Source organism: Calidris pugnax, unplaced genomic scaffold, assembly GCF_001431845.1.
Source record: "Calidris pugnax isolate Ruff unplaced genomic scaffold, ASM143184v1 scaffold82, whole genome shotgun sequence".
Lineage (NCBI taxonomy): Eukaryota > Metazoa > Chordata > Aves > Charadriiformes > Scolopacidae > Calidris > Calidris pugnax.
This window is the reverse complement of record NW_015090833.1, coordinates 3,214,946-3,229,953: the sequence shown is the minus strand read 5'-3', so window position 1 is coordinate 3,229,953 and position 15,008 is coordinate 3,214,946. Positions and strand designations below refer to the sequence as shown.

At 42.8% G+C, this 15,008-nt stretch overlaps 1 protein-coding gene across 1 annotated transcript; it reads right to left on the bottom strand.

Annotated features, from left to right (window-relative positions):
- Positions 1–9,847: 9,847 nt before the first annotated feature.
- UBIAD1 (UbiA prenyltransferase domain containing 1) lies at positions 9,848–15,002 on the bottom strand. The gene is made up of 2 exons (XM_014941499.1): positions 14,337–15,002; positions 9,848–13,533 (listed from the first exon to the last, which is right to left on the bottom strand). The coding sequence occupies exons 1-2, from the start codon at positions 14,857–14,859 to the stop codon at positions 13,046–13,048; spliced, it is 1,011 nt and encodes a 336-aa protein (XP_014796985.1). The 5' UTR covers positions 14,860–15,002; the 3' UTR covers positions 9,848–13,045.
- Between the last annotated feature and the right edge of the window lie 6 nt (positions 15,003–15,008).

Sequence of the window (15,008 nt, the reverse complement as noted above, 5' to 3'; positions counted from 1 at the left end):
CAAAGGGCATCAAGACCCCTGGAGGGAAGGATTCCCACTGGGCATGGTGTTTATCACAAGCAGAGCACCACACACAATATGAGTCATCACACACCAATGTCACAGCCGCTGCAGTAAGTTCCTAAGCACACAGCACAAGACGCAAAAAATGATGCCTGTTTTCTCTTCGGCCCTCCTGGCTGGTCCATGTCATCCCTTGTTTGTTGTTTGTGAAGGGAGTTTTTGTTCTTGTGGATTTCTGTTCCTGCCTCTGGATCTAGAATAATCCCATAATTGTGATGCCAAGCAGCGCCTGAAGACAATTTTATCATAGTCTGTATAATGTGTAAATACCATTAAGTTAGCTGGATTTTCTCATTAATTCTCAGTCCCAGTGACAAGCCAGGAATTAACACAATTGATTTTCCAGTCCCTGCTCATTATCAATCATCGAAGAACTTAGTCACATCTCATCTGTTCCACCTGGGTCCCAGCATTTATTTGTAGACATCAACATATATTTAACTAATAAAAAACAATGGCCATAGCAACTTCTGTGCTCAAAACCCAGACAAGAACAAACTACGTATGTTCCTAACTCCTTTGGTGGGAAACTTCTTACAGTTCTTCTGTTCCTGTGGTTCCCACCATGTCTGTCCTGCTGTCAGACCAAACAAGTAGAAGGTAACATTCCTACGGTACGCTGGATTCTTGCACTTTTGAGCTTTCCTGATCTCCTTCATTACCATCTCTTTGGACCAGGAGTAGAAGTCTGGCTCACAGAATTTTCTGCAGAAATCTACAGGTAAGGTAGATACCTAAAGATCAGTCTGGCAAATGCAGGGGCTCTGTTATAAAACAGATGTGCTTTCAGTCCACACAGTCCTCACCGGGCCTCCCTATATGCAGACTCTTTTTGGATATATATACTCCCATTCCCTTATCTATACCCCCAATCTTTCAAATGTTCTCTTGCTTGTTGCATATCATACCACTCCACTGGATTGTATACTGTGTAAATCTACCTATTCATCTATCCGTAGCTAACCCAAGAAACAGGAAACCCAGAGAGTCACACACTTTTCCTGTAAATAGAAACAAGTAGATTGCTGTAGACAACAAACAGTTCAGAATCCCCCTTACTGTGGGCATCTGTTCTACTGGCATATGCAGTCAGAAGGGAATTCATAGACCAAAATCATGTATCTCATCAATTGCAGAAAGGGCCGTCCATGCAGGCTATTACAGGTTGGTAATGATGAGTACTGCATGCTTTTGTTGTGCTAAACTGTGGAGGCAAACCTCCCCTTGACCCAATAATAATTTTAAACCTTGCAAGGCAATTGCTTATTCAGATGCTCACTAATATCATAGAATCATAGAATTGCCTAGGTTGGAAGGGACCTTTAAGATGATCTAGTCTAACGATCAACCTAACTCTGATAAAAACCATCACTAAACCACGTCACTAAGCATTATGTCAACCTGTCTTTCAAATACCTCCAGGGATGGTGCCTCAGTCATTTCCCTGGGCAGTCCATTCCAAGGCTTAATAACCCTTTCAGTGTAAAAATTTTTCCTAATATCCAATCTGAACCTCCTCTGGTGCAACCTGAGGCCATTTCCTCTTGTCCTATGGCCTTGTAACTTGGGAGAAGAGACTGACCCCCACCTCTCTACATCCTCCTTTCAGGGGGTTGTAAAGAGCCTCTCCTCATAAGACTTCAGACCCCTTATCTGCATCTGCAACCCCATCTTCTGTTTTGTAATTGTAGATAGTTCTCAGTTCTGTCGTGCAGTGTTGAGGTCTGTAAATCAATCAAACATGAAATAGTGGGGAGAAAAGAGGAAAGTCTCCTCCTAGGGATTTGAAGTGCACAGTTAAGTCCCACAAGGTCTGCCTCACCCTAGAGGGCCTGTAAATAAGTGTAGTCTTTAAAAGCTATAGGCTTTCTTTGGCTTGTCTGGATCCAGAAAGTACTCAAGACAGGCTCAGAGATGGAATTAACACTAGATAATAATAATCTTTATGGAAGTTATTTAAGGGTAATTCTAATCTTTCTTATTAGACGACTTTTGAAACTTCCAGTGCAGGAAGATGGTACCGGTTTGGAATACTAAGCAATAAGAGGTTAGAAGGGATATTTCAACCTGGTGCCTGTTTCTCCAGATAATTGGATTCCTAATCCCTGAAAGGTTATGATCTCAGTTTACTTTGCTGGGTGCTCAATTAGTCTTTTACCACATGATCCAGTGCAGGCTCCGGCATTGCCTGCAAGAGATGGGTAACAATTTGCAAATCATCACAGCAGGGGAAAAATAAGGACGTTGCAGATACAGGGAAGTCAGGCTCTGATAGAACAGCTCCTGGCTCCTCTCACTGCAACAGAGAGTGGGATACGCCTTTCTCCCAGCTGCTGTAAAACATCAGCTCCCAACATCCACAAACACAAAAGATGAAGAAGTCCATTCTCTAAAGGGTGCTGGCTTGGACTGCTTGGATGCAAGAGCCTGCTCCTGTCTAAACAGCCAGATAAATACCTCTCCAGCTCAGATCTGGCAGCCCACCGTGAATGCTCAGAAGATAAGTTGTCTAGGTAGTATTGCTGCTGTGTTGTCAGCTTTTTTCAAGGTTACGGCACTGAAAGGCATAGCATTAGCAGAAAAGCATGAGGGATGGGGAGGTGTCCTATTCTTTATAGAGAACCCATATTAAATCACAAAATAATCTCTCAAGGACTCTGTGAAGTGTTTGGCGGCAGAACAGAGGGGCTTGTAAATACAGTAGAACCAAGCTAGCTCTTGTAAAACATCTTCACAAACGCAGAACAAAACACAGAGAGCAAGCCAAGCATGCTACCCCTATCTCAGCAGGAAATGAACAGAAAACATCTACGGGCTTAAGTCTAGTCCGTCCGTCGTCGTCCCCCCACCCCCCAAAAAAAAAAAAAGGACTCAAAATCAGCAATGGTTTATAAGGATCACTTCACAGAAGCTAATGAACTTCATAGTCCAGATTATATCTGCTGTCTTCTTGGCTGAATTACTGCTATCAACAACCACTGGATGTTCCATGCAAGCACCCTACCAATGAATAAGAAGGAGGAATGTGTCTCTGGAAAAGAAAGCATCCTCAAGGAACTGCTCATTTCTGAATGAGACACTAGACAAAGACTGGTGTCAAAAGATGAATAAGGATCACGGACAATCAGATAAACTTACATCACCTTCCAGGTACCTAAAGTGGTTGCAGCAGGTTAAGGAGCATTGAAAAAACAAAATTCAACCCTGGTGGTTCCTGGAAATAAATCAAACCCAGTGGTTTGTTAATATGGGTAAGGCTTACCGCACCCAGGTGATTTTGAAAGTTGTTAACTACACCTTTTGAGCAGCCAGGGATCTTGTCTGAATCCTCTCACACACCAGTGCTGCTTCATGGATGACATTTTGCTGGGCTTTTTCTAATTCCCTGCAGATCACAAAGCTGTGCGCTACAATAGGTAAAAAGAATTTCTAATAAGCGTACTAGCAGCCTGCATGAGGAAAATATGGAGACTTTTTAAGGTTATACTGAAAATAAAACAAAAAATCTGTCAGAAGCCAAGACTTTCTCCTTTATCAGTGGCTGAGCTCATTTCCCCCTGCAGCCTGGTGAATACATCCATTCGTGTGTAGCTAGTTTTATGGCAAGTTTCAGACTGGAACAGATTTTTATAGCCCAACCTTGAACTCTAGCAAGAACAGAATCCCAATTGGTGAGGCAGTAAGATAAGCTGCACAGCATCAGCTGCAGAGCCCTACTCCAGGACATGCACAGCGACTAACATCAGGTGATGCAGTGAACCCACGGGGGCATCAGGGGCTGAGCCCAGCGCATTGCTGCCTGCCTGCTCCTCCGTGATCAGAAGGACTCCTGACACATCCCAGCAAGTCCTAGACAGCTCTTCCAGGTCAAGGACTATACAAACCTCTGCCAGATCCCTCAGCCCTATTCTATTTCCACTGTCGATTCCTCATATACAGCTCTTCCAGCTTACTTCAGTCCTGCCTTGCAACCACATATACACGCTATTCTGTCTATCCAGGATGTCTACAGTGAGCACTGGTTGAAATTATATTCATGGGCTCGGCAACGAGCCAGAGAACTCTCTTTACTGTCACTCACTTGGCAGTGACTTGAACAATTTATAGCAAATTGAAGTGTAAGGACTTGATAATGAAACTATTTCATTTCCATCTCTGATTCAGCTGCCACCTGTAAAGCCGCAGTCAGGAATGGGCTCTGGAAATGCATTATAAGATCTTTAAGGCTCCACCAGGCACTGCCTTCATCTTTATGCCTTTACTTCTTTGCCCGCCCACACCAGCTTTGTTATTGTAAATTACTCCGCCTCTAGCTGGTCCCTGAACTGATCAAGGGCCCCATACTGATTTATTACCACAAGGACACAGAATAATGCAGCTCTCTGCATCTTTTTCAGACAGGTATCACGTGCAGAGTTCCAGGCTCCCAGCACTCAAATGTCCTTTCCTGTCCAAGTGGGCTGTCACCCCAGTAAAGGGGAAGCAGTGCCTGCTGGAACACCAGTCTCTTTGGAACAGCTGTTTCACATCAAGGACAAAAAATGGGACACAAGTGTTTGGCCACTGACATTTTACAAATGCCTGTGCTAGTATTGTGAACAGCCCTTCTGTCACAGGAGCCAGTTCATGACATTCACACCTGGGCTGGCACCATTTGATGGTGGTCCTTTCCATCAATGTCAGCCCCATCCCCAAGGTACTTTATGCTACTATTATAGCCAAACTGTTCAAAGCTACACAAGTTCCAAATGCAACTTTTCTATATGCACCACCATAGCCTGACAATTTGGGTCAATTTTGCTGCTAAAGCTCTCATTTGGCAGATGAAAATTGAAAGTATATTTCCACTATTCCCATTGCAGCATAGACATTTCTACTGCAGTACATCCCTGGGACTCAAACTATTCCCTGTCCCTTCCCCACACACTGACAGGGCCTCACAGAATTTCAGCTTTTCCCCCAAAACTGTTAGCAGGAGAGCAGCGACAAGGATGGACATGTTTTGAGTATAAAAGAAAAAACCTACAGTAAGTTCAGTTTTCCCTAGAAAGTATGAAGCCTTACTGAAGTACATGCTGAAAGCACTTCTTCAACTTTTCTTCCATAAGACGCTTTTTACCCATCAGAATGCAACACACAAAAAAGCATAGAGATCTCTAGAAAACAATATCTTTTTCTCTTGTGGGTTAGCTTGCTAGAGAGATTGATATTCTTCTTTTTATGTCTCAGTCCTCAGGAGATATTCATGGCTCCTAAATTACTTAGATGTGTCTCTTCACCATCTGGAGATGAGTAAACTCTCTAAGGGAACGTGCACCACTTTATATGTGTACATGCATTCACAACTCTTCCTGACTCACAGAAAGCAGAAACATGTTGGTGCTGCTGCCTCCAGCCCAGTACTCTCTGTTGATAGGTGTATCTCGTGTATCCACTGATCAGAGGCTGCAGAAAGGGACAGAGGAATTTAGGACTTGGCTGTTTCTGGCTATGAACATTGTTCAAAACTGAAGACTCCTGTGCACACGCATACACTGGGAACAGATCAATTTCCTGCTTAATGGTTTCCCAGGAGAGGGTTCTGCAGAAGACAAGGAGTAGGCCAGTAGACACATACATAAGACTTGGAATCTCAGAACACACATGCAAAGTTCACACCAGAACAAGTCACCTCCCTTCTCCAAATCTCAGGCTCTTCAGTCATAAGAGTCACACCTCATCTTTGTGAAAACGCTGAATCTCTCTGGATGAAGCACCACAATATTAAAATGCTAAAATTCCCTACGTATAAGGGATTTTTTTTTCTTCAAGACTCATGAATTTCTGTGTATCCAATTCTTATGCAGGGTTTCTGACAGAACCACTAAAAACCTTTAATAGTTTATGTTCAGCTTCCCTAGCTCATCCTTTCTCTTGCATTTGAAAGCATTTCAATGACCTTGAAAGCTAGGTAATGCATTTTAGAATTCAGGCTATCAACTGCTGAAAGGAGGACAGAGGCAGCGTGTGCCACTCTGACCCACTATTGCTTACAGAACAGGATGTGATTCCTTGTGAGGTAGTGGAGACAAAAAGAAAAATCTTTTGGCACAAACTAAAACAGGATTCCAGCTTCTCAACTTCATTAATACCTAACTGTCCTCTATAACTCCCTTCTTTATCTTTCCCCTTAATCCTCCTCTCCCCATCGATGTGCAAACATTGTTCCACCTTCTCTTGGAAACCTCAACAGCAAAGGTTTGAAGAAGCAGAGATGCTGCAGGGGAGTAATGCAGAAAGGAACTTTATAAAAAGCCTACAGCACATCACTGGGGAGGAAGCTTTGTGTTTCTGCATGGCTAATTAACTTCTACTTAAGAACTAATTTAAGGAAGAAGAAAGACCAGATGAAGAATGGTATGGCACAGCAAGAAGTATACTCTTAAGGCTTGGTTGAGCTCTAGAACACACACACAAAAAAGTACATGAATCTCTAGCGTGTTATTCCCAACCTCTCCTTTATCTATCTTGATGGGTGCTAAGGCTTATACAGTAGCAGAGCTATCTCCCACAGGTTAAAATATGTCTCAACTGTGGCATACAGTGGCTTTATGCCATACAGAAAGTAATTTATAATCTATCTGAAGTAATTTCATCAACCCTTGGGACAATGGTAATAAGACTGGGAAGATGGTCTATTAGACCCTCTTTCCATTAGGTCAAAGTCAAAGAAACTGCTTATTTCCCAGTGTGATGATAGTTCACAGCCTTATTTGCAAATTGCCAGAATTTTCTCCTTATATGGAACAGGCATTCACTTTATCCCTTTACCACTATTAAGTCAGCCAATTTAAGGAGCAGGCTTGCTGGGACACCTGAAAACAAGCATTGTCTTTATTTTTGTGCTAAATCAGTGGCAAGGCACTGTTACCTGCACACATTGAACCACTGCCTAAAAGAACTCTACGCTCCAGGGTACAAGAAGAGGAGGAAAGAGGACTCTAGTGTTGCCTGTTCAGCATTTCCCAGGTAAAAAACTTTAAAGCTCTTAGAGCAGAATACCAGATCCTGTGTTTTAGCAAGGTTCTCACTGCTTTCCTTGCTCCCTGACAAACTGCCTATGTGACACATCTCTCAGCCAGCACGTTCATCTTGATTCATTATTGACAGAGCCATCTGATTAATGAGCAGATTCTCCTCTTTGTTGTTTTCCTGAGAAAGCAGCACGATAGCACCATAGATTTTTAATTCTTCAAACCACTCGGGCCTTGGCAGCCTGATTAGAAGTCAGCAAAGGACAGTCAGGGGTTATTGTTTTGTTTAGATTTATTCTGTTTTTAAAAAACATTTGGGTTTTCATGTGCAGAGATTATGAGCTCCAGTGTGTGAACTTCTCTGCCAAGACAGTGCACACACGAAGTCTGGGACAGATGCCCAAGCACAGGTTTCCTTCCAAAGGAATAGATACAGTTGGCAGGTAACCCACTGTGTCTGCAGACCAGTGAATGTTGAAGCAAGTAATGTTCTCTCAGCTGATCCCAAGGGAATGTTGAACTATGTCCTGCAAGTATTTCTCATTCAGACAAATCCATGTGGTCACTGAAACACTGGGAGTGCAATAAGCCTTCCTGCGATCTAACTCTGTAGAAAGGCAACCATATAGAAAGGATAAGCACTGACATCATTAAGAGCTATCATCAGAAGAAGGTGTGAAAGAAAACTTGATAAATGTGTTCATTTTGGGTCTTACTCTGAGTTACACAAAAGAGAAAAAACCTTATTTCAGACAGTAAAGCATGAGCATTATTCTATTCAGTGCTGGGCCTGTTTCCTTTAGACATACAGCTGCAATAAGCCAGCCGTGCGGAGCTTTAGTAAAACTTACACATTTTTTAGCAGTTTTGGGAGCTATAGATTTTAACTTGGCTAGATATTTAGCTTCACCTTAAAATGAAAAATAGCTTTAAAAAGCCAAAGCAGCATTTCATTCCTTAAATATGTAATTCAACAGGCTCAAAACTCCAAGTATAAAGGAACCAAAGGTATTTAAATAAAAATATTCTACCATTGACCTAAAAGACAAACCGATGCATAAGGGGAAAGCCCTAGTTATTAAGGTACCAGACTGGAAAGGAGGAGGAGGACTCTTATCTGAGCCTAAACAAGCCCTACAACCATAAATGCAGGAGGGACACCTCTCCTTTCTCCTCCAATAACAATACAGTTTGCTGCATAAAACGTTTTGCCACTCAAAAAGCAGACCAGGATTCTGGATCAAACTCATAGAACAGCAGAGGAGCAGCAACACCAAAATCTAGTCCACCACTTCTCTCACAGGGAATCAAGTTTTTTTTTTTTAGACTGTAGTACAAAGTCAAAGGAATCGGGCCAATTCCTACTGCTCTCCAGTGGCTCTTGCTGTCTGCCTGGCAGAGGATCCCTCAGGTAGCTCAGGGTGCTGCAGCAGCCATGGGAGGATGCTGCCATCTGCGGACAACCCCAGTCACAGCCTCCAGCTAGACAGGCACTGCACAGAGAGTGTTCAATGCGCGTGAATTTCAAAACTCTAAACACTTTCTATTAAAGGGCAAATTTCTTTAAAGTGAGTTTAAGCTGACTACTAATAGACTCTGCCTGCTACCAGGAAAAAGCATTAGAGTGTGTTTAAAAGCAAGTGCAGAACACTTACAGTATTAACAGAACGTTTCTGCAGATTCAGAAGAGCTTTCTTGTATTTCTTTGGGAGGATTCTTGAGTAGAGCCCACACGTCATGCCACGCTATTCTGCATTTTATCCTCTAAAATTCTTTCCAAATGCTATGACCTTAGGGCCCAGTCTGCACCTTAGAAAGGCTGAAAAACATTTCCCAGGGCTAGCTGTCTTACAATCATAGAACGTCCTGAAAACCCAAACAGGAAATCACTCCAAAGCACAGAATGGTAGTAAGATAGTGTTGCAGGTAAAAGCATTTTTTAAAACAATGGTTTAAAGTTACTAAACTTTATTGCAGGAACTTCTTTCATTCTCTCCTATTTAGATGGATTTTAATCTAGAAGCAAATCCTGAAATCATCCTGTTTCACAAATGCCTCACATCAAGCCTCACTTCTTTGCATGTTTTCAGCTACGTGCACCACAGACAACAGAGGTGGCACACCTAAGAGCTTTCTCCAGACTGTTCAAACCACTTAAATCACATATGGAAAAAAAGAGCCAGAAAGCATGTAAGACAAATAAGGCTTCTTAGTCTCCTTAAGCTAATTGTACATGCATTTATGTAGTAGATTGTACCAATGACCAAGACAGGAAAATTTCAAACCATGCTTTAGGCTCATTTATGACACGCACAGGAAGGGCACTATGCTGTCACAGTCCTATGGAGCAAGTAAAATCACTAAGTCAGGAGCAGAGACCATGGCACTGGAAGAATGGCAGACCCCACAGGTGAGGATGAAAACTCCCATATTTATTAAAAATATTAAAAGTTCAGCTGAAACCTTATAAATGCTGAACAGTACACAGCACAGAAAACTGCATGAAAGAAAATTCTGCTCACTGATGAAAATACTGAAATTCCTCTGAAGTCTGCCATGAGTACGAGATGATCACTGCTACTGAACCTTCCACCTGATGATACAGGACTACATGATTCATAGAAGGACTCAAAAAAAAAAAAAAAGTATGATCTTTCATGCACTTATACTATAAAAAAGGCAGACAAAGACCCTCCTCCTTCCAGGAAGATGCTCTAATATATGTGCAAAAATACAATCAGAGTGATACAAAATAATGAAACACAGCATGATTAACAGAATAACATTCAGACACTTTATTGTATAAGAAGAAAGGCCAGGAGGTGCTTTAGAACACATTAACAGATGGGCTACAGATCTGTTCATCTACCAGTGTAGACATCATATTGCAAAACAGCTCATCAAGAGAGACCTGAAAGAAGTTTAAAAAGTCTATATTCAGGGAAAGTAGCACGGGACAGGAAGGAGAGGGGTAAGGAAAGAGACCCAGCATCCTCATCACAAACAAACTCATAAAGAAACCTCTCTTAACATTCAGTGTCTATGTGGAGATTATTTTGGTCTACTTACATTGGTTAAGTCACCTGTTAGATTAGTTTAAATGTAAAATATTTTCTAGTACTAACATGCTTTTTGAAAAGCACACAGAGATAAAGCACTTTTTACTTTCAAAGCTCTCTATGACAATGATGTCAGCTCAGCATCCCTATGAGGTAGGCAAAAATTAGCTGTTTTTTCTGAGACAAAGAGAAGTTAAATGACTTCCTCAAAGCCACAGTGAAGAATGAGTTGTTTATTATTGATATCCTTAAGAATCTGGAATGATATTGTTTTTCACAGACAGGGAATTGAAGGCAACCAGCATCTGCTTGTAAGGAATTACTGAATTTTCATCTCATTCTTACTATTAAAATGCTTTGAATCCCTCCCACCGTGAACAGTGATCCACAAACATATACTAGTGAGCTCTTCCTTCATCTCTGTAGCAAAAAGCACTGGTCCTTTGCAGCAGCAAGCAGACATCCTAAAGGTGGCTTTCCCTGCTAGTAAAGTGTAGCCAAGATATAACCAGAGTTACTTACACTACTCCACCAATGACCGTATCCTAGATCTTTCCATGTTACAATTAAAGCCACCAAAGAGACGAGCCAAGTATTCATTACTTCAAGGAATTTAGCTTGAGTACTCTAGTTTATGTAAAAGGCATAGAAAAAGATAATTATCCATTTGTTTAAACTGATAGCTACACAAAAACAAGCTATCATAAAATAAAGCACGCAGCTGCTACAAAGGGTAGCAACAAAGCCATGCTGGGTTAACCTAGTAAAGTCACATATCCCCAATGGCAAGGTTAACAGAGTCATCAGCTCAGTCCATACCCCGAGAAAAGCTTTTGCTTTGCAGAAGTGAAGTGGGTCTTAGAGCCAGGCTCTTCTTTCTTCTGTAGGTCCAGAGAGGAGTAACAGTAGATACCGTGTTGCTTACGTCTGTATTGAAAACAGTTTCCAAAACCTAGATAATCTCCATCCAGTTGCTTAAATCCATCTCCTCTTGTCTTGTGCCTAGTCAGATTAGAGAGATCATTTGCCCAATTTTAATAAAAGATGAGACTGTGGCTCATAAAATACACCTGCAAAGAAACCTTCCTGTTCAGCTGTAAAGCAGGAGACCAACAGCTGGGTAACACTGGATAACATGAAGCCATAAAAACAGTCACTTAACTATCTATACCATTTAATCTTGTACCATCAACTCAGTTTTACTACTGCCAGTACACTCCACTAATCTAACACTCAGCACTTTCAGATGAAAAACACAAGGATGCAACTTACCTATGACAGATACAGGATAACACCATGCTAGTTTATTGCTAGTTTATTGCTCACATTTAAAAGCCCTTCATATAGTGGTTAGCACGCTCCCACTTGGTTCAAAAGCTAGGTTGCTCCAAGCACCAACAGCTCGAGTTTAACACCTATATCAATTCCTCTGAACCTTTCTACAACTCCTAAAAAACAAACTTTCACCAAAACCCTGCGTACAGGAAATAAATACTTTTTCTTCAACACAGAATTCCATTGCCACTGAGCAGCATGATATGGATCAAATTCGTCTTTGCACTAGAAGTCACACTTTTCCCCAGTTGTGTTTGGCATGTTTTTCACACTGCTACATAATTGCTGAAACAATCAGTTCTCCCAATGACTACATGAATATCAAGTGGCAAGATCAACAGGAGAAAACAGAACAACACTGTAAGGTGTAGAAGGGGAAAAAGAGGGGGAACTTCGCTTCAGAGCTAACTTAACATTTAAATGTGATTCAGTCACACAAACTCTAGACTCTATTAGGAAAAATCTTGTTAACAAAAATGGTTTCTTCCTGTTTCCAGTCCTAAATTTTATGCAGAGCCAATGCAATAATCCTGATTTCTTTTTTCTAACCCTGTATCTTTCTCCTTTGCTCAACTGAGCTTCTTTTTGGGCTTCTTATAGTAAGACATTTGGCTGTGATACTCTGGGTCTCCGAACAAACAGAGAATGAGAACTGAAAAAATAAATATTTTTTAAACTAAGGATTTGTTCTTCCACTCAGGTATCCATTAATCCATACCCAGCCAGAGAATCTGTCACTCTGTCTGTTGGCTCCCCCTTAACTCCAAGACTGTAATTTCAGAGAGTACATTCTAAGCAAATGCAAAGACAGAAACCACTTATTTTTCTATGCATTGAGGGCTTTTCAGTTGCCCAATTTGCATTTACAGCTTCACCTTTCATAGCAGAATATAAATTTACTGGTTTTGGCTTAAAATTTGTGCAGTGGGCTATTCATGCTCCAATTTAGCACCAACATCCCACAGAGACACATTACTTTGAAATTTCTAGACTCTAACGACCAAGCAAAAGCAACAGTTAATGAATTAGTATCTAGTGCATTTCAGGGGGCTTGGAAATAAAAGCTCAAAATTCAGCTAGGAAAAAAAAATACCCAACAAAGCTTAAAACATACAACAGATGAAGATGAACTACGCTCACAAGGGAGTGAAGTAATAGCACCTACATCGTTGTGAAGCTAAACATTTGGCAGTGTTTTCTGTTTACCATGCAGGAGCCTTGGGACTCCTTGACCATGGTAAGGAACGGAGTCATAAGAGCAACCGCTGTGCTTGTGAAGGGAACAGAAGAGTTTGTATTTGAGGCTCAATCTTACTTTCCTTAAGTTGACATGTCCTTCTCCTCACGTTGCCTCGCTCCCCTGAAGCAAAGCTGTACAGTTCATCCCCTCCAAAGAACCGACAAACCACTGTCCTAAAGTTCGTTGTACAAACTAACCAAAACCAGAAATTATAAAATTCACAATCAACAGTTCCAGACGGTCTCTCCATTCTTCCTGCTGTCCACAATGGGTCATCTACTCACATCATCCCCTCTTAATCGGCATTAATACTGAATTGTGAGGCCTGGCTCTTGTTAGAGTTTGGGCAGAGCACCGGCTGGTGCTAGCGTAATACCAAAAACATAGAAAAGCCCCAAGAGGAGATTGAGTTTGGCTGTCCGCTGAGGAATTTTGTTGAAGCTCTGGCTCCGAAACTGCCTCTCCAGTGAAAATGCCATCGGGATGGTGAGCAGCGGCAGCGCCATGCTGATGGTATAGCGTGTGGCCAGCACACAGAAAATCAGGTAGGGCAGGAAGAGCAGCACGGTGTAGAGAATATAGGAGAAGGCAGGGCCGATGAGGATGGCCAAGGTGACAATACCCGCCTGCCGGTCAGACTCCATGTCCCGAGTGTTGTTGCTGTGCAGGATGGCCTCAGTACTGAGGGCTAGTGGGATAGCGTAGAGCAGTGGTGAGACAGACAGATACCCAACCTGCACAGCATGGGCAAACATGACAGCCAGCGGCCCAAAGGTGATCAGGATCACCACGTCTCCAAGTGCAACATATTTAAATCCAATTCCTGTGGCAAGACACAAGAATAAAATGAAGCATCATCAAACAACTCAAATGACAGAAGAGAATGGATAATAGAACAGATCAGCCCTTCCCACAGAAAATGACCTACGCACATGTAGCTATGTCTGAGAAGCACATTTTCTCTTTTTTCCAATTTCTCCAGTGAAACAATGTAACAGAAACTAAGGGTCAGGTTCTAATACCCATCTTCACATCCAGAAGTACCTATTTCTGCAGAAATCTATAGAAATAAAGTACTCTTTAGTGTGGTCATGCATACTAGAACCTGATCTTGGAGAAATATATAAAATGGTCAGAACAAAACAAAACTGACAAGGTTCTTCTAAGGAAACTAACATAACTCTTTGAAAGTTCAACAATCGGGAGAAAATAAAAATATCCTACTAAGAACAAACACAAACTAGTCTACGTTCACAATGAAACTCCAGAAGAAAGTAAAAGATGCCACCAGTGGAAAAGAATATATGCAGTGAGCTATACTGCTGAGGGATACAGGACATACATCACAATAATTTTCAGCAACAGTTCTGATGAGCATCGAAAGCCATATATGTAACTAACAATGTCTCGACACCACTTTCCATCTGAAAAACTGTGTGTGCCCCTTCCCACAACAATCAACGGCAAAGAATACAAGTTTATGCACCAGTACTCCGGGAAATACCACCAAATGTTTTACAGAGATTAACTAGGTAGATCACTTGCATCTTCTAGAAACCCTTGCTAAGTCAGCTAATTCTGTCACCCTCACATTCAGATTCACTCTAAATGGCATACAGCACTTACCTCCAGTATAAAGGAAGGAGCTGGAAAGTCCTCCAAAGTATATCAGGGCCAGGTGCTCCAGCTTGAGCGTTGAGACGGCGTAGAGCCCAGCTGCACAAATACAGCCCACAGTATAAAGGAAGACTCCAAACCGGACCACGTCCTGAGGCTCCAAAATCTGGTCCACCAGAGTCCTGTCATCGCTCTTCTTGTGATCGATGCCTTTGGAGAAGTCGTAGTAGGTGTTCACCAAGTTGCCGGCTCCGTGCACAGCCAGGACGGTCACGGCGCTTCCCACCAAGAGCCCTGGGTCTAAGGCTCCCTCAGCCCGGTACGCCAGCGCGCTGCCGAGGGCCACGGGCGTGAGGGAGGCACTGAAGCTCCAGGGTCTGAGCGCCAGCACATAGGCCGCGCACTTCTGCCTCCAGGTGCCGGGGGGGACCCTCTCCGCCCCCGCCAGCGCGGCGCCGGCCTCGTTCCTCTCGCTCCCCCGGGGGCTCTCGGCGCTAATGCTGATCTTTTGCGCCAGGTCCGCCGGTCCCATGCTCTCCCCGCCGCCCCGTCTCACAGCAGCCGCACCTGGAAGGGGAAGGGCCGCGCGTTAGCCTGGCCGCCGCCGCGGGGCCCAGCAGGGATAAGGGGCTGAGGGACGGGGGGGGGACACGCCGCCGCCATGGCTGCGCCTGAGGGGGA

Bases quoted from the DNA above. Each gene is read 5' to 3' on its own strand.
- UBIAD1 (XM_014941499.1), bottom strand. From the start codon at position 14,859: ATGGGACCGGCGGACCTGGCGCAAAAGATCAGCATTAGCGCCGAGAGC. The intron at 13,534-14,336 runs GTAAGTGCTGTA...GTCTTGCCACAG, and splicing joins CTCCTTCCTTTATACTGGAG to GAATTGGATTTAAATATGTT.